This window comes from Neomonachus schauinslandi, chromosome 1 (assembly GCF_002201575.2).
Source record: "Neomonachus schauinslandi chromosome 1, ASM220157v2, whole genome shotgun sequence".
NCBI lineage: Eukaryota > Metazoa > Chordata > Mammalia > Carnivora > Phocidae > Neomonachus > Neomonachus schauinslandi.
Window position 1 is genome coordinate 56,848,065 of NC_058403.1, and position 18,933 is coordinate 56,866,997.

Here is an 18,933-nt window from a genome sequence, read left to right on the forward strand (position 1 = left end):
GGACATCATTGTAGCTACATGGCACTTTAACTCTTCCCTTAGCCCACTCATATATCCTTTTTCCTTCCAAGGGGATCTGAGGCTACTAACATGCAGACTTCAAGGAACTCATTGTGTACTACATAGGCTTACAGCAAAAGAAGCTATTACAAAAATATGCTGGCTATTAAGAGAGAATATGCATTGGGAAGATGTGCCTGGAGGAATTAAGGGAGTCTTTGACCTTAGTGAGGCATTCAAGGAGTCTAAAAGGAAGAGTATTTTACTACAGCTCAGCTTTGGGGGAAAAGGAGGAAAGGAAAAGCATCTTAGTTGGCAGCAGCAACATGTTCAAATGCACAGAAGTCTGAATAAGCAGAGCAAACTGGGAAACTGAACATAAGTGATTTGGCCTGATTTGGGGCTGCAGAGCAGGCAGCAGCTCAAACACGTAATACTGGATGATCCCAAGTTACCAGAAAGAGCAAGAAAACTCACTTGCACAATTTCCTAAATGCAGTGGCTTAGGATGGAAGGCTTCTCTTGACAATGTACTTACTCTCCCTTCTTCTCTCCAAAGCTTCCCGCTGCACCTACCAGCACCTGGACTGCACTCTGGGACAGAGTCTCATTCCTATATTGTCTCTGGTAGCTTGCCTAAAAGAAATGTGCAAATTATTATATAGCATGGGTAACAATAACAACTTAATATTTTCTTTTTGGAAAAATAGTCTGTAGAAAGAAGTCAAAATCCCTAAATATCTACTATCTCTATAAAAAGACTGTTTCTATGCAGTTCAGACCTCGCAATCAGTGCAGAAGGTCCGTCTGGGCTTTGGGTAAAACCAAACTGGTTCTGTGGGAAACTAGATTCCTGCTAGATGTTAATTAGGCTTTCAAAAATAAATGGTGTTCTATGGCCACTTAAACGGCCAAATAAATATGGGAATTTCCTGCTGCAAGTATATCCTCATCTTAACGGTTTATAATGCATATTAGAAAATTAAAGACTTTGAGAAATCCTATAGTAGAGAATCCTGGTTTATATCTTTAATTTCATTTTCCCAAATATTTTGACAACACAACTCTGTTGTCTCCAGTCTGTTATAAGCATTAAATGAACTGCCACTGTTGTACAGAAAACTGTCATTTGCTCATTTGGCCCATATATTGAGAGCCCACTTTGCTTCGGGCACTACCTCTGATGCTGAAGAGGCCACTGTCTGACACTGTCCTGGCCCCAGTGTGCTGAACACTGTCAAAAATCACTGTATGGACTAACTTCCTAAATTGGAATGTATGATATAACTAAAGACTTTTGCTTCCATAGAACATGACTTGTCTGCACAATCATGTATGGATTTTTTAAAACATTTTTATTTATTTATTTGTCAGAGAGAGAGAGAGAGAGAGAGAGCACAAGCAGGGGGAGGGGCAGGCAGAGCAGGCTCCCCACTGAGCAAGGAGCCCAACGTGGGACTTGATCCCATGACCCTGGGATCATGACCCGAATCGAAGGCAGACGCCTAACTGACTGAGCCACCCAGGCGTCCCTCATTTATGGATATTAAAATGCAGCTTTGCTCTTGAGGGATCCCAGAAAGGGGTAAAACTAATTTTAAGAATGAGGGAACAAAGTTTATTTGTCTGTAACACAGGAACTCAACAGAGTAACACTGTTCTTCTTAAACTTAAAGTACTTATAAAATAATGTGAGATTAACATATTTTCAATATCCTCGAAGGTAAACACCATAGTTTGTAGAAAAATAAGGAAGCTGAAAGTAGTATGGAACTCATGAAAGCTTAGCAACACAAATGACAAAACAGACTCTAGAAAAATGTTAATTCTTAAATGATCATTCATACCAAAATGTAAGAAGAATTTAGAGAATGGTTGATTCCCTAAAATAACTGCCATTTATTGCGCTCCCTACCATACTATTACATTAACTGATTTATATATATTTTGCAAAGAATCATTTAATCCTTATAGGAAATTTATGGGGAAGATATTCTAATCTGCATTTCACAGAGAGAAAGCTGAGGCTCAAAGAGTTAAGTATTTTTCCCAAGATCACATGAGAAACTCAGTTCTCTCTGAATTTAAAGCCTGTCTCCCTTTCCCCCTGTTATATGTGGGGGATGCCTCCTCTCCTGTACCACTGTCTCATCATGCTGTGCTTCCTCTTCTAATATACAACAGTAGAGAAGGTATTGCCCAGTTAATAATAACTGGCTGAGATTTAAATAAAAGCTCTCAAGGCTTTGAGAAGTATAATAAACTAGTTAATATTATGGTTGGAGCAGTGAGCATTAGAATTGAGGTTGCAGAAACCAAATTAGCAAATGAAGGTAAACATGAAAATACGTCTAGAACAAAGAAGGGCTAAAAAGATGCGAGATGAGATAAAGAGCTGGAGAACAGAACAGAAAGATCCAACCTACTTTAAAAAAAATAGGATTTCCTGGTTAAGACCCAATACATAGCACAAAATCAACAAAGATATAATGGTAAAAACAAACATTTAGGGAAAAGTATGTGGAATGTATATTGCAGAAAACATAGAATATCACAAGTGGAAAAAATCTAGGAGGTCTTGCAGTTAGCATTTTCCTCTTTTACAAGTGGGGAGAATAAAGACTAAAAAGAGTTAAGTCCTGAGTCACATTATTAATGAAAGCAAGACTTAAAATGGAGTCTCCTGTATTGATTTGGAGGGTTCTTGAATACTATATAAATTAAAAATCTGGAAGTGACTCAAAGATATGATATCATAAAATCTGCTGGTGGAACAAAGCACTATATGGGCATAAGTTCATCCTTCATGGCACTACCTCAATTGCTTAAAGAAATTATTTAGGTTCTTGGAAAAGCTGCCTTTGAGAGTCAAACTCTCTGCCAGGACTAAAGCTGAAGAGAGAACAATATAGACCTTCCATTTCCCAAGTTAGAATGAATACGTAGAACGCTTGGAATTCTGTATGGCTGGAATAGCCAAGACATGCATGAGAGTTCCATATGCAATGAGGAAGACCCACCATGAACATTTTGAGAGCATGAGTCATGGCAACGAGTCCATATCCTGACCTGGATAGTAAAATGGTAATTAGGCTATTAGCAATTTCCCACAGAGTCCAGCATGCTGCTGTGCCACAGAATTTCTCTAACTTTTATCCAAGATTTGATCTGAAAACTAGTCTCTACCTGCAGTTATTAGCAGAGTTGGTGGTATCTTTCATGAAAAACTGGTGTGGACCTAGAGATGGGTGGTGTTGTGGAAATGGCTGCATAACACACCTGAAGGTTGAGTTCTGCTGTAATTCCTGCCTTGGGGTCTGTGAAATTCCCAAATCCTCTTAATAAAACACCTTTTATTTAGGCTAATTTGGATGGATCTATTTCCCTTTTCCTTCTTTTGGCAGTCAAACGGATTCCTAAGATAACGCCAAACTTCCCTTTGCCTTTGTAACAATCTATTAAGCTATGCAGGTAAGCCTAATCAAGATGTCTTTAGTGAAGGAAAACGTTTTCAGGATAATTTTAGGCCCAGATATCATTTTATTTTATTATTATTATTATTATTTTTTAAGATTTTATTTATTTATTCATGAGAGACAGAGAGAAACAGAGGGAGAAGCAGGCTCCCAAGGAGCGGGAAGCCCGATGCAGGACTCGATCCCAGGACCCTGGGATCATGACCTGAGCCGAAGGCAGACGCTTAACCGTCTGAGCCACCCAGGCGCCCTCCAGATATCATTTTAAAAGTGTATGATCAAGTACTAACTATTTGTGCCGACAAGAGACGCCTGTTGGCCAGCTCCATTGCTTCGATGTTCAGGGTCTCATCTATTTCCTTGTTACAGTCTAGACATCTCACCTTTTGATGTTCTGTTGGGTCTCCTTGGCTCAACTAAGTGAAACAGAAATAAAAACAAACAAAAAAATAATACACGAATATTAACATACTGTTTATCATAACCCTCAAGCAATTCACCTAAAAATTTAGTTTGAAAAACTATAGAAAATCTGTTAAATACAGAAAAAGTGTTTAGATGAGTTTCCTCATCATTTCACAGTTATCTAGAAGGTAAAATAATTGCCAGTTTTGGAGGAAAGGAGTTATGATATATTTTTATGTTTACATGGCATTATTGACATTTTATAAAAGCGACCACATATATGATCCCACTTTAAACCAATGGTTCTGGAAGTGTGGTCCCTCAGCAGCCTCAGCGTCACGTGGAAATTGTTAGAAATGAATATTCTCAGACCCCAACACAGACCTGCTGAATCAGAAAGAACAGGGCAGCAATCTGTGGTTTTATAAACCCATTCCATGATTCTTGCTGTTCATAAAATTTGATAATCACTGCCTTAACCTCATCACTTAAGGTAGAGTAGAAGGTGAACTTAGCATTGGGAGATGGGGATTATGGATAACTTCACTTTACAGTTGAGAAAAGCTGAAGCTTAGAGAAAATAGAAGATTTGCTCAAGATCACAAAGCTATTTATTAAGTGAAAAAGCCAGGATACGAACCCAGATTTTCTGAGTCCAAGGCCAGTGCTCTATCTATAATACCATAATATCCCCCATGTTTAATTATCTGCCTTCTGAAACAGATCAAGTATCAGAGTGGTGGCCTCAACCTTGACTTTGCACTAGAATCAGCTGGGTAAATGGAATAAAAACACATATTCCTGGGACCCACCAGACCATCTGCGTTATTAGCATCTCCTCAGTGGGGCTGGGAAATAAAGCCATATTTTGATAAGCTTTCTAGATGAATCTGATGCAGTCAGGTTGGCAAAAAGGCACAATTGGGAGCTACTATAGAAAATAATTGGATGTGACTTGGTACTTGTCTTATCCAGAAATCCCGGCACTATTCTGTAGGCAGAGGGCTTGGTTCTGAGTCCCCATCCAGAGCTTCAAGCACTGGTTAGTGGATATGAAATGGATTTTGGGGAATCCTACTTTATAGAAACAAATTATCTTATTTCTACACTCCTAGAAGTTGGCTCCTTCTCCTATTGTATGACTCAGCAAAACATTGCAAAAACTGCATCATACAGTATGCACTGAAACATTGCATTGAAAACTGGATGTAACAGAGGAGATAACAAAGCAAGAGTAGCATTGAGAAGATTCCAGAACAACTTTTATTATTTCTCCTTATGGCAGCCATGACCGATTGGGGAGTTATATACCCTTCAGTGATTAAGAAGTCTGACCATGGAGATTCTAAAACGTATCTCAGAAGCAGGAGGTGACATCTCACCCACACCTAAACTTATGATACTGGCTTTGAATTCTATTTGATATCAAAAAATAATATTAATCATAAGTGAGGGGCTAGCAAGTACTTGATAGTGTAAACAAATGCTAAGTAAATGCTGAACAAAGGCACCTGTTCACTGTCAATCTAATAAAAAACTAGCCATTTTCTCAGGCTCACTCTCCTCTTTTATGGCACCTTTTATAGGGAGCTCCAAAGCACTGCTCCTTCTTTTGAATTTACAACACTAAGATTCCTTTCTATTATGACAGTGGGTTACCAATGCAACTTCTCCGTCAATTACCAGTATTAAAACTGTGAATATTTGTAACATTTAGACTTACTTCAGGTAATGATATCTACTTTGAAGGAGTAAACAAAGAATATGACTTGCTTACCGCATATGGGTTTTGAAGTATGATTGCTTTCTCAACCATATTCCAATCCGCATTAGCAAGATCTTTGTCAAATTTGAGTGCAGAGGCTGCAGATTTGGTTAGCTCTTGAAAGTGTTGAAATGTACAATAAAGTGATTTATATTTTGTTGATGTGACATCACGAAGACCTTTGGTACGAAAAGTATGTTTTATCAATAATAAGGATACCACCATTTTAATATGGATTATACAGTTTCCTTTTGTGTCTACTGTCACAACTTTTTTATTGAAGTTAAAGACTCAACATAAATTGTATAATAATGGAAACATTAACAATTTCAAGCTTTTCTACTTTCGTACTCCTCAGAATAATAACAGTAATAGTTAATATTTATTGAGTGCTTACCATATGCTGAGAAAACACTTCTCAGCACATTGAACGTATTAAGTCTTTGATTACCTTACCCATTGTTTAAAAGTCCCTTTTCCCGGTTTGATAGATGAGGAGACAGAAGAATAGAGGTGTAATGATTAATTTTATGTGTCAACTTGACTGGGCTACAGGATACCCAGATATTTGGTAATATTATTCTAGGTGTGTCTGTGAAGGTGTTTCTGGATAAGAATAACATTTAAATTGGTAGACTGGGTAAAGCAGATTGCCCTCCTCACTGCCGGCAAGCCTCATCCAAACCACTGGAGTCCTGAATAGAACAAAAGAAAATTCACTCTCTCTGCCATATGGTCTTTGAGTTGAGACACCAGTCCTCTCCTGCCTTTGCATTTGGACAAGAAGTTACGCTCTGGCTTTCCTGGATCTCAGACTTTTGGACTGAAGATCTTGGACTTCTTAGCTTCCATGATCATGTGCACTAATTTCCTATAATAATATAATATATCCACGTACACAGAATAGATGACCCATACATATATAGGAGATACATATGTAGGAGATATACATGTAGGAGATATATATCTGTGTATATGTATATCTATACTTCCTACATACATATCCCTGACATAAATATCCCATATATATGTATATATTTACAAATATACAGAATATAGGTAAATATACATATATTTAGGAAATACCTATGTAGGAAGTATCAATATAGATATATACATATATATATATCCTACCTAAATGTAATGTCATGTATACACACACACACACACACATATATGATAAGTATATATATTTATCTCCAGACCTCATTAAGGTTTGAAGGACTCTTCCTATCAGACACAAATTCCTTTTCATGAGCCATAGAAGCTTCCTTGGAAAGTAATAATGTTCCATGAGAAAATGTTCACTGCTCTCAATGCAAATAAACTCGTGCTCCTCAATAAGAATTTTAAGTTTATTTAGCTACTGAGTAGAACATATGATACTCTTTGCAAAACTCCCCCTCTTTAATCTTTTCTTCCCAATTTACTGTGTTAAGGCTCAGAGAATTTTTAAAAGAAAAGAGAAAAGGTTTTGTTGCAAATACAAGGAAGGAAGGCAGATTGGGTAATGATTGGTCATCCATAAAGATGGAGTCTCAAGACTGATTAAAAATGCCATTAGGATGAAAGCTCTGTGTAACAGAAGGGGTGATAGAGCATTTGGGAATATAATGGATTGAAAGCATCAGGGTTATTTGTTTCTAGTTCCTCAACTGCCATTACCTCGTTGCATGACCTTGGGCAGGAACTTTTAACTCTCTAGATCTCCATTCTTCCCTTGTTAAAAAGTAGACGATGAAAATGGGCATACTGTATAAGGCAATTGCCTCCTACAACTGCTATTTCTGCTTCTATGCTCCTCATACCATGCAATCAGTTATCCACAGAACAAGAGTTAACCATATAATTACATTTACTTGCTTAAAACTGGCCAAGGAACTCCTCTTGCCCTTAGAATAAAATCTTAAAATCCGAGGCCCTTCATTACTTAACTCCTTTCTACCTCTCCCATCTGGACATTCTCCACTATCTGCTTGTTCTCAAAGGGTCAAACCCTCTTTCCTTGAACACACTCAGTTTCTACCTTCCTCAGGAACCTAGCACCCATTGAATTTTCTATCATATGTATGTGTGATTTGTTTACTTTGATGTGCATATGACTCTCTGGTCCTGCCTCATATGACCTGTTAACTGTCTGTTTCTCCTTTCTCCAATGTAAGCTCCATGGATATAGAAATCCTGTCTGTCTTCATAATGCATCATTATCAGTTAGAGTAGTGCCTGGCAGATAGAAGGCTTTCAATAAAAGTTTGTTGAATAATTGAATAAACTTATTGTATTATTTTATTTAAACTAGACTAATGCAAATAAGTAATCTTTTTAAATTTACAAGCTTATTGGCCTAAACTGTTCATATGCTTTTTAAAAAAATTTATTTATTTGAGAGAGACAGAGATAGTGAGAGAGAGCATGAGTGGGAAGGAGGGGGAGAAGCACACTCCCCACTGAGCAGGGCGCCCAATGCAGGGCTTGGTCCCAGGACCCTGGGATCATGACCTGAGCCAAAGCCACCCCTGTTCATATGCTTTAATACACAGATCCAATTTCCTCTTCAATTAGACACTTGATTTTCATTTATGTGGCTTCTTTCCTCCTTATTAGCAATTCTTTAGCATTTTTAGAATGTCTCTTCACTCGGGAATAGTAATTACTAGGGGTTACCTAGTAAGTAGTAGGGCTTATCTAGTAATTAGTAATTACTAGGGCTTACCTAGTTTACTAACTGCCATTGGCAAAATAAATCTATTGACAATCAAGGTAACTAAGCATACTGACACTCCATGAAATAATACCTAGAATAGAAAGAAAAATACAAAGTAAGTATTCATGATAATTTCTTGTAATACATTCTATATTTACCAGTGTAAATTAAACTAGATTGTACTAGGTAGATAAACGCTCATAGTAGGAGAGAATTTGAATGTCAGGCATGATGTAAGTACTCTGGGGATTCTCTATCTTCCTGCACATATTTTATCCATGTTTTTGGAACAAAATCAAGACTCAAGACATATGATTTGACAAGTAAACATATAGAGACATTGGGGGGAAAAAAAAGCTTGTCCCTAAATTCCATTGCTGCACTTCTTGGGCCTTCAGATATTGGGTGCTTCATATATTTTAACCAGTTTAATAGTTGTTTACTATAGGAAATAGGTCTGATATCCATTATTCAGCATGGCCAGAGTCAGAAGTCCACAGGCATAAGTAATTTGCTAAAAGTTCCTGAAGCATTCTAGCATGCCTTCAAAGTTGAGGACCACTAAGTTAGTTAATTTAATAGTAGTACAAGCTAACATCTCTATAGTAAGTGTAGAGCACAATATGTCAGGCTTATTTAATCCTCACTACAATTCTATGAAGTAAATACCAATATTGTCCAATTACACAAGTGGGAAACTCAGGCAGTAACTAACCCATGGTCATTTAACTTGTGAGTCCTAGGGACAGTATTAAGTTATTTTTTAATTTAATTTAATTTAATTTTATTATGTTATGTTAATCACCATGCATTACATCATTAGTTTTTGATGTAGTGTTCCATGATTCATTGTTTGCGTATAACATCCAGTGTTCCATTTAATACATGCTCTCTTTAATACCCATCACCAGGCTAACCCATCCTCCCACCCCCCTCCCCTCTAGAACCCTCAGTCTGTTTCTCAGAGTCCATAGTCTCTCATGGTTCATCTCCCCCTCCGATTCCCCCCCTTCATTTTTCCCTTCCTACTATCTTCTTTTTTTTTAACATATAATGTATTATTTGTTTCAGAGGTACAGGTCTGTGATTCAACAGTCTTACACAATTCATAGCGCACACCATAGCACATACCCTCCCCAGTGTCTATCACCCAGCTACCCCATCCTTCCCACCCCCCACCACACCAGCAACCCTCAGGTGTTTCCTGAGATTAAGAATTCCTCATATCAGTGAGATCATATGATACATGTCTTTCTCTGATTGACTTATATCGCTCAGCGTAATACCCTCCAGTTCCATCCATGTCGTTGCAAATGGCAAGATCTCATTCCTTTTGATGGCTGCATAATATTCCATTGTATATATATACCACTTCTTCTTTATCCATTCATCTGTTGATGGACATCTTGGCTCTTTCCATAGTTTGGCTATTGTGGACATTGCTGCTATAAACATTGGGGTGCATGTACCCCTTCGGATCCCTACATTTGTATCTTTGGGGTAAATACCCAGTAGTGCAATTGCTGGGTCGTATGGTAGCTCTATTTTCAACTTTTTGAGGAACCTCCATACTGTTTTCCAGAGTGGCTGCACCAGCTTGCATTCCCACCAACAGTGTAGGAGGGTTCCACTTTCTCCGCATCCCCGCCAACATCTGTCGTTTCCTGACTTGTTAATTTTAGCCATTCTGACTGGTGTGAGGTGGTATCTCATTGAGGTTTTGATTTGGATTTCCCTGATCCTAAGTGATGTTGAGCACTTTTTCACGTGTCTGTTGGCCATTTGGATGTCTTCTTTGGAAAAATGTCTGTTCACGTCTTCTGCCCATTTCTTGATTGGATTATTTGTTCTTTGGATGTTGAGTTTGATAAGTTCCTTATAGATTTTGGATACTAGCCCTTTATCTGGTATGTCATTTGCAAATATCTTCTCCCATTCTGTTGGTTGTCTTTTGGTTTTGTTGACTGTTTCTTTTGCTGTGCAAAAGCTTTTTATCTTGATGAAGTTCCAATAGTTCATTTTTGCCCTTGCTTCCCTCGCCTTTGGCGATGTTTCTAGGAAGAAGTTGCTGCAGCTGAGGTCGAAGAGGTTGCTGCCTGTGTTCTCCTTTAGGATTTTGATGGACTCCTGTCTCACATTGAGGTCTTTCAACCATTTGGAGTCTATTTTTGTGTGTGGTGTAAGGAAATGGTCCAGTTTCATTCTTTTGCATGTGGCTGTCCAATTTTCCCAACACCATTTGTTGAAAAGACTTTTTTTCCACTGGACATTCTTTCCTGCTTTGTCGAAGATTAGTTGACCATAGAGTTGAGGGTCCATTTCTGGGCTCTCTATTCTGTTCCATTGATCTATGTGTCTGTTTTTGTGCCAGCACCATACTGTCTTGATGATGACAGCTTTGTAATAGAGCTTGAAGTCCGGAATTGTGATGCCACCAGCTTTGCTTTTCTTTTTCAACATTCCTCTGGCTATGCGGGGTCTTTTCCGGTTCCATACAAATTTTAGGATTATTTGTTCCATTTATTTGAAAAAAGTGGATGGTATTTTGATAGGGATTGCATTAAATGTGTAGATTGCTCTAGGTAGCATTGACATCTTCACAATATTTGTTCTTCCAATCCATGAGCATGGACTATTTCTCCATTTCTTTGTGTCTTCCTCAATTTCTTTCATGAGTATTTTATAGTTTTCTGAGTAGATTCTTTGCCTCTTTGGTTAGATTTATTCCTAGGTATCTCATGGTTTTGGGTGCAATTGTAAATGGGATGGACTCCTTAATTTCTCTTTCTGCTGTCTTGTTGTTGGTGTATAGAAATGCCACTGATTTCTGTGCATTGATTTTATATCCTGCCACTTTACTGAATTCCTGTATGAGTTCTAGCAGTTTTGGAGTGGAGTCTTTTTGGGTTTTCCACATAAAGTATCATATCATCTACAAAGAGTGAGAGTTTGACATCTTCTTTGCCGATTTGGATGCCTTTTATTTCTTTTTGTTGTCTGATTGCTGTGGCTAGGACTTCTAATACTATGTTGAATAGCAGTGGTGATAGTGGACATCCCTGCCACATTCCTGACCTTAGGGGGAAAGCTCTGTTTTTCCCCATTGAGAATGATATTCGCTGTGGGTTTTTCATAGATGACTTTTATGATATTGAGGTATGTACCCTCTATGCCTATACTCTGAAGAGTTTTGATCAAGAAAGGATGCTGTACTTTGTCAAATGCTTTTTCTGCATCTATTGAGAGGATCATATGGTTCTTGTTCTTTCTTTTATTAATGTATTGTATCACATTGATTGATTTGTGGATGTTGAACCAACCTTGCAGCCCAGGGATAAATCCCACTTGGTCGTGGTGAATAATCCTTTTAATGTACTGTTGGATCCTATTGGCTAGTGTTTTGGTGAGAATTTTTGCATCCATGTTCATCAAGGATATTGGTCTGTAATTGTCCTTTTTGATGGGTTCTTTGAAGAAGATTTTAACCAGTCTTGTGCCAGCACCATTCTTCTTTGAAGAACCCATCAAAAAGGACAGTATGGTGCTGGCACAAAAAAGGACAAGACAGTATGGTGCTGGCACAAGACAGTATGGTGCTGGCACAAAAAAGGCACAAGACAGTATGGTGCTGGCACAAAAACAGGTTTTGGGATCAAGGTAATGGTGGCCTCATAAAATGAGTTTGGAAGTTTTCCTTCCATTCTATTTTTTGGAACAGTTTCAGAAGAATAGGTATTAATTCTTCTTTAAATGTTTGGTAGAATTCCCCTGGGTAGCCATCTGGCCCTGGGCTCTTGTTCGTTGGGAGATTTTTGATGACTGCTTCAATTTCCTTAGTGGTTATAGGTCTATTCAGGTTTTCTATTTCTTCCTGGTTCAGTTTTGGTAGTTGATATATCTCTAGGAATGCGTCCATTTCTTCCAGATTATCTAATTTGCTGGCATATAGTTGCTCATAATATGTTCTTATAATTGTTTGTATTTCTTTGGTGTTGGTTGTGATCTCTCCTCTTTCATTCATGATTTTATTTATTTGGGTCATTTCTCTCTTCTTTTTGATAAGTCTGGTCAGGGGTTTATCAATATTATTAATTCTTTCAAAGAACCAGCTCCTAGTTTCGTTGATCTGTTCTACTGTTCTTTTGGTTTCTATTTCATTGATTTCTGCTCTAATCTTTATTATTTGTCTTCTCCTGCTGGGTTTAGGCTTTATTTGCTGTTCTTTCTCCAGCTCCTTTAGGTGTAGGGTTAGGTTGTGTATTTGAGACCTTTCTTGTTTCTTTTTTTTTTTTTTTAAAGATTTTATTTATTTATTTGACAGAGAGACACACAGCGAGAGAGGGAACACAGGCAGGGGGAGTGGGAGAGGGAGAAGCAGGCTTCCTGCCGAGCAGGGAGCCCAATGTGGGGCTCAATCCCAGCACCCTGGGATCATGACCTGAGCTGAAGGCAGACGCTTAACGACTGATCTACCCAGGCGCCCCACCTTTCTTGTTTCTTGAGAAAGGCTTGTATTGCTATGTACTTTCCTCTTAGGACTGCCTTTGCTGCATCCCAAAGATTTTGAAAAGTTGTGTTTTCATTTTCATTAGTTTCCATGAAATTTTAAATTCTTTAATTTCCTGGTTGACCCATTAATTCTTTAGTAGGATGCTCTTTAGCCTCCGTGTATTTGAGTTCTTTCTGACTTTTCTCTTGTGATTGAGTTCTAGTTTCAAAGCATTGTGGTCTGAAAATATGCAGGGAATGATCCCAATCTTTTGGTACCAGTTGAGACCTGATTCGTGACCTAGGATGTGATCTATTCTGGAGAATGTTCCATGGGCGCTAGAGAAGAATGTGTATTCTGTTGCTTTGGGATGGAAATGTTCTGAATATATCTGTGAAGTCCATTTGGTCCAGTGTGTCTTTTAAAGTCTTTATTTCCTTGTTGATCTTTTGCTTAGATGATCTGTCCATTTCAGTGAGGGGGGGTGTTCAATTCCCCTACTATTATTGTATTATTATCGATGTGTTTCTTTGCTTTTGTTATTAATCAGCTTATATAATTGGCTGCTCCCATGTTAGGGGCATAGATATTTACAATTGTTAGATCTTCTTGTTGGATAGGCCCTTTAAGTAGGATATAGTGTCCTTCCTCATCTCTTATTATAGTCTTTGGTTTAAAATCTAATTTGTCTGATATAAGGATTGCCACCCCAGCTTTCTTTTGGTGTCCATTTGCATGGAAATGGTTTTCCATTTCCCTCACTTTCAGTCTGGAGGTGTCTTTGGGTCTAAAATGAGTCTCTTGCCAGACAGCATATCGATGGGTCTTGTTTTTTTACCCAATCTGATATCCTGTGTCTTTTGATTGGGGCATTTAGCCCATTTACATTCAGGGTAACTACTGAAAGATAGGAATTTAGTGCCATTGTATTGCCTGTAAGGTGACTGTTACTGTATATTGTCTGTGTTCCTTTCTGGTCTATGTTACTTTTAGGCTCTTTCTTTGCTTAGAGGACCCTTTTGAATATTTCTTGTAGGGCTGCTTTCATGTTTGCAAATTCCTTTAGTTTTGTTTGTCCTGGAAGCTTTTTATCTCTCCTTCTATTTTCAATGACAGCCTAGCTGGATATAGTATTCTTGGCTGCATATTTTTCTCATTTAGTGATCTGAATATATCATGCCAGTCCTTTCTGGCCTGCCAGGTCTCTGCCAGATAGGTCTGTTGCCAATCTAACATTTCTACCATTGTAGATTACAGATCTCTTGTCCCAAACTGCTTTCAGGATTTTCTCTTTGTCTCTGAGACTCGTAAGTTTTACTATTAGATGTCGGGGTGTTGACTTTTTTTTATTGATTTTGAGGGGGGTTCTTTGTGCCTCCTGGATTTTGATGCCTGTTTCCTTCCCCAAATTAGGGAAGTTCTCTGCTATAATTTGCTCCAATATACCTTCTGCCCCTCTCTCTCTTTCTTCTTTTTCTGGGATCCCAATTATTCTAATAGTGTTTCATCTTATGGTATCACTTATCTCTTGAATTCTGCTCTCGTGATCCAGTAGTTGTTTATCTCTCTTTTTCTCAGCTTCTTTATTTTCCATCATTTGGTCTTCTATATCATTAATTCTCTCTCTTGTCTCATTTATCCTAGCAGTTAGAGCCTCCATTTTTTATTGCACCTCATTAATAGCCTTTTTGATTTCGACTTGGTTAGATTTTAGTTCTTTTATTTCTCCAGAAAGGGTTTCTCTAATATCTTCCGTGCTTTTTTCAAGCTGAGCTAGTACCTTTATAATTGTCATTCTGAACTCTAGTTCTGACATCTTACTAATGTCTGCTTTGATTAGGTTCCTGGCAGTCGGTACTGCCTCTTGTTCTTTTTTTTGAGGTGATTTTTTCCGTCTTGTCATTTTGTCCAGAGGAGAATAGATTAATGAGAGAACAAAATGCTAACAGGGTAACAACAACCCCAGAAAAACATACACTAAACAAATCAGAGGAGACCTGAAACCGGGGTAAAAGAAAGGGAAAGAAAGAAAAAAGAAAAAGAAAGAAAAAGATAAAAAAAAAGAATATGGTCAGATATGATCAGGCTGGTGCATAGATCAGTGCCACACACTAGATTTTGGGCATATTTTGGTCTGTTAGAAGAAAGCCTCCCAAAATTTTAAAGAAAGAAAAACTTATATATGTACAAAAATAAGGGTAATTACAATGAAGGGATGGAATATGACTGTAGAGATGAAAATTTTAAAAGATTTTATGAAAGGAATTGATAAGAAGTTGGTTGAAAAAAGAAAGAAGAGAGATTAAATAAAAATAAAAGGGAGAGAATGTGATCAGGCAGGAGACTAGAACAAAGCCATACACTAGAGATTTAGGGTATATTTTGGTCTATTAGAAGAAACTATATCTCAAAATTTTAAAGAGAGAACAACTTATATATATACCAAAAATAAGATTAACTACTATGAAGGGATAGAATATGACTCTAAAAATGAAAAATAAAAAAGATTTTTTAAAAAGGGATTGATAAGATGTTGGTTGAAAAAGGGAAAGAGAAAAATTCAAAAGAAAAAAAAAATTTAAAAATTAACTTTGAAAGACTAAAGAATCATGGGGAAAAAAGCCATGAATTCTATGTGCCGTATTCCCCTAGTGCTGATGTTCTGCCATTCTCATTGATGGGTAAACTTGGTCTTGGCCGGCTGTTCTCACTGATCTTCTGCGGGAGGGGCCCGTTGCCATGTCTCCCAAATGTCTTTGCTGGAGGCAGAATTGCCACGCCCTTGCCCGGTCCGGGCTAAGTAATCTGCTCGGGTTTGCTCTCGGGAGCTTTTGTTCCCTGCAAGCTTTCGTACAGCTTTGGAGGACTAGAGCAAAAATGGCAGCCTCCCAATCTCCACCCCGGAGGAGCCGAGAACTCGGGCCCCGCTCCTCAGTGCGCCCCCAGAGAAAAGCAATCAGTCACTCCCGTCTCCCGGTCTCCGGCTGCACTCTGCTCACCAGCCTGTGACTGAGCGTTTCTATCTCTGGCACCCAACCCCGTGTGGAATCTCCAAACCCAGCAGATCCCTGCGGCGTGCTCCTGCGCCTCTCCTCCCGGGGGAGGAAGGTGAGTCTCCCCGGATCTGCTGCTTGTTGGGTCCCTGCTGGAAGAGCAGTGGCCCGACTGCCGCGGATCACGGTTTAGGGCAACCCCGAGCTGAGAGCCCGCTCCTTGGCTCCGTCTCTGCAGCCGGCTTCCCCGCTCGGGTACCTGGGAGCTCTGCTGCACTCAGGCACCCCTGGTCTTCCTTTGACCCCGAGGGTCCTGAGACCACACTGTCCCACGAGGATTCCAGCCCCCGCTTAGCCACTGGAGCGATGTCCCTCAGCGGAGCCGACTTCTAAAAGTTCCGATTTTGTGCTCTGTGGCTCTATCACTTGCCAGAAGCGGCAGACAGAGGCCCCCTACCCCACCGTCTAGCCTCCTGAATATCGCCACGGATTCACTTCTCCGTACGTCCTACCTTCCAGAAAGTGGTCGCTTTTCTGTTCAGAGAGTTGCTGCTATTCTTTTCTTAGATCTCCTGTTGAGTTCGTAGGTGTTCAGAATGGTTTGATTCCTATCTAGCTGAATTCCTGGGACCAGACAAAATTTAGGTCTCCTACTCCTCTGCCATCTTGCTCCTCCCCTCAGGATTAAGATATTTTTAACCTTTTCCTCTCATGCTGCTTCATGAGCATTAAAAAGTTAGCTGGAGGGTTCAGCCAGATTAAATTAAGGAAGAAGTGCGACCTTCTTCTCAACTAGTTACTACTAGTGAGGGCATCTCACTACATGATTTTTTTACTAGGGTTTTATCTCAAATCAGCTCTGCATGGCATCATTTTCATCATCATCATGGCTCATATTTATTGTACATTTACAATATGCTAAACAATGTGTTAAGTATTTTATGTATATTTTCTATTTCTCAAATAACCCTTTGAGATAGTGTTGTGCTAGAGCTGACTTTTACCAGCTCAGGAGAGCTGATCATTAAATTTTCAGGAAGTTATGGAGTTGATTGTTGTTCTGTTAGAGTGATTACACCACGGAAATTGACAAATACTACCAATTAGGGCTCCCTCTGACCCCTAAGAAAGTTACTTGTTAAACATTTGCTAGCACAACTCTGGTATTATTTAGTCCCTTTTGGAATGAAGAAACTGACAGGTGCAATGGGGTAAGTACTAATTAACTTACTGATGGCCACACAGAAATAGCAGCCAACTAGAAATTTCAGAATCCAGATCCATGTGCAATGTCTACCTTTACACTGGCCAGGATGTGTGGTGCCAAATTGACCTTGATTATTCAGGCATGTGGAGATAGTTAAAAAGAAAGGGGAGATCATGTAATATTAGATAATTTTGGTTTTAAAAGCAGTGTTTGAATGTTTAATTTTGTAATGTTTGGGCTATTATCTAATTAGACATGCAGTAATTCCCTTGCTGCTCTTCTCTTTACATTTGGAATTTATGTGTTAAAAAACCCACAATGGAAGTGTTAGATGCATCGTGATATCTGCACAGGAAATTTCTTACAGAGCTCCTTGTAATGGTCTTACCTGGAAATGAGGTAGAGGGAGAGTCATGCCCTTTATGTTCTGTTTGGCAGAATTTGGGGCTAGTATCAGTGAAGAGGTAACTTCAGTTGACCATTAAAATGTTTTGGTTCCTAGCATTACTAAATGTGGCCTCACAAAGTTACAGAAAACAATAAAGTCAATCATAAGCAGGTTTCTATTTTTCTCGAGTGGCTATTAGGAATAAGTAAAAATAAAAATAAAAACACTTATTGAGTACTTACTCTGTATCAGGTCCTATTTTAAAAAATATTTATTTATTTATTTATTTGATGGGGGGGGTCAGAGGGAGAGGGAGAGAGAGAATCTCAAGCAGACTCCACACCCAGTGTGGAGCCCAGTTCGGGGATCCATCTCATGATCATGACCTGAGCTGAAACCAAGATTTGGAGGCTTAACTGATCAGGTACTATTTTAAATTATTTGTAAGTTTTAACTCCTTTAACTTTCATAATAAACTTATTTTAAGAGTGTAATGAAAAAGGGTGCCTGGTGGCTTAGTGGTTAAGCGTCTGCCTTCGGCTCAGGTCATAATCCCAGGGTCCTGGGATCCAGCCCCACATCAGGCTTCCTGCTCAGCGGGGAGTCTGCTTCTCACTTTCCCTCTGCCACTCCCCCTGCTTGTGCTCCCTCTGCTTGTGTTCTCTTGCTTGTGCTCTCTCGCTCATGCTCTCTCTCTCTCTCTCAAATAAAAAAAAAAAAAAAAGAAGCCAGAAAAGGTAAACCCAAATCATTCAGTCAGGTGTTGGAAAGGTAAGAGTAGGAACAGGTGTGTTCACCTCTCTTATTTTATGTAGTTTTATTGCTCTTGTAATGAAAAACATGATTGTAATGTTAAGGGTTTAGGAATTCCTAAGCCAGAATGTTCCCCAGGAAGAGGAAAGTTGCCGGTTGTTTTCCTCTCCCCAGTCTTGCCATCATAGCTAAATCACTCCCGCAGTCCAAGTGGGGTTGAGCTACCTCACTACAAAAACGTATTTTAGTACACAGCAACAGTATTCATAAAATGTTCAAATAAAAAAATTCATTATCTTTACTTGAGATTTTTCCCTCTCAGAGCCAAGAGAAAGGTCAGAGTAGGCAAGCAGAAGAGCCATGTTTATATTAGGCGTTCCTTTCATTTCACTCCAGACCATTATGAATGCCCAGCGCCAGCTGAACCCATGACCAAGTCGAGACAAAAGAGGGCTCATTATTAGAAAGACCAGAAGTCTAAAAGACAAAAGAGATTTTAAAAAGTTATTCTTGCCATAGACATTTTTTTTCCATTTCATTCTACTCTATTCCAATCTATTCCCTGTGGAATGGCCGACTCAGACAGATGAGTCATGTTTCACACACCGTTAGCATGGCACCAAAAAAAGGCAGAAGGGCATTTCATAGAGAGAGAAAGATGACAAGAGGATGGCATTATTCTTTTTCTTTCTATGAAGTTTGTAGTAGGGTAATTCCACATCTCTTGAGGTAGAAAAGAAATAGTTAGAGATG

At 38.9% G+C, this 18,933-nt stretch overlaps 1 protein-coding gene across 1 annotated transcript in view; it reads right to left on the reverse strand.

Annotated features, from left to right (window-relative positions):
* Nucleotides 1-18,933, reverse strand: part of SLC9C1 (solute carrier family 9 member C1) — a 67,277-nt gene that overhangs the window by 26,191 nt on the left and 22,153 nt on the right. The window contains exons 9-13 of the mRNA XM_021692679.1: nt 18,483-18,657; nt 8,360-8,441; nt 5,659-5,825; nt 3,767-3,892; nt 539-636 (exon numbers count right to left, since the gene is read on the reverse strand). Coding sequence (XP_021548354.1) covers nt 539-636; nt 3,767-3,892; nt 5,659-5,825; nt 8,360-8,441; nt 18,483-18,657 — 648 coding nt within the window. The remainder of the gene's footprint in view (nt 1-538; nt 637-3,766; nt 3,893-5,658; nt 5,826-8,359; nt 8,442-18,482; nt 18,658-18,933) is intronic.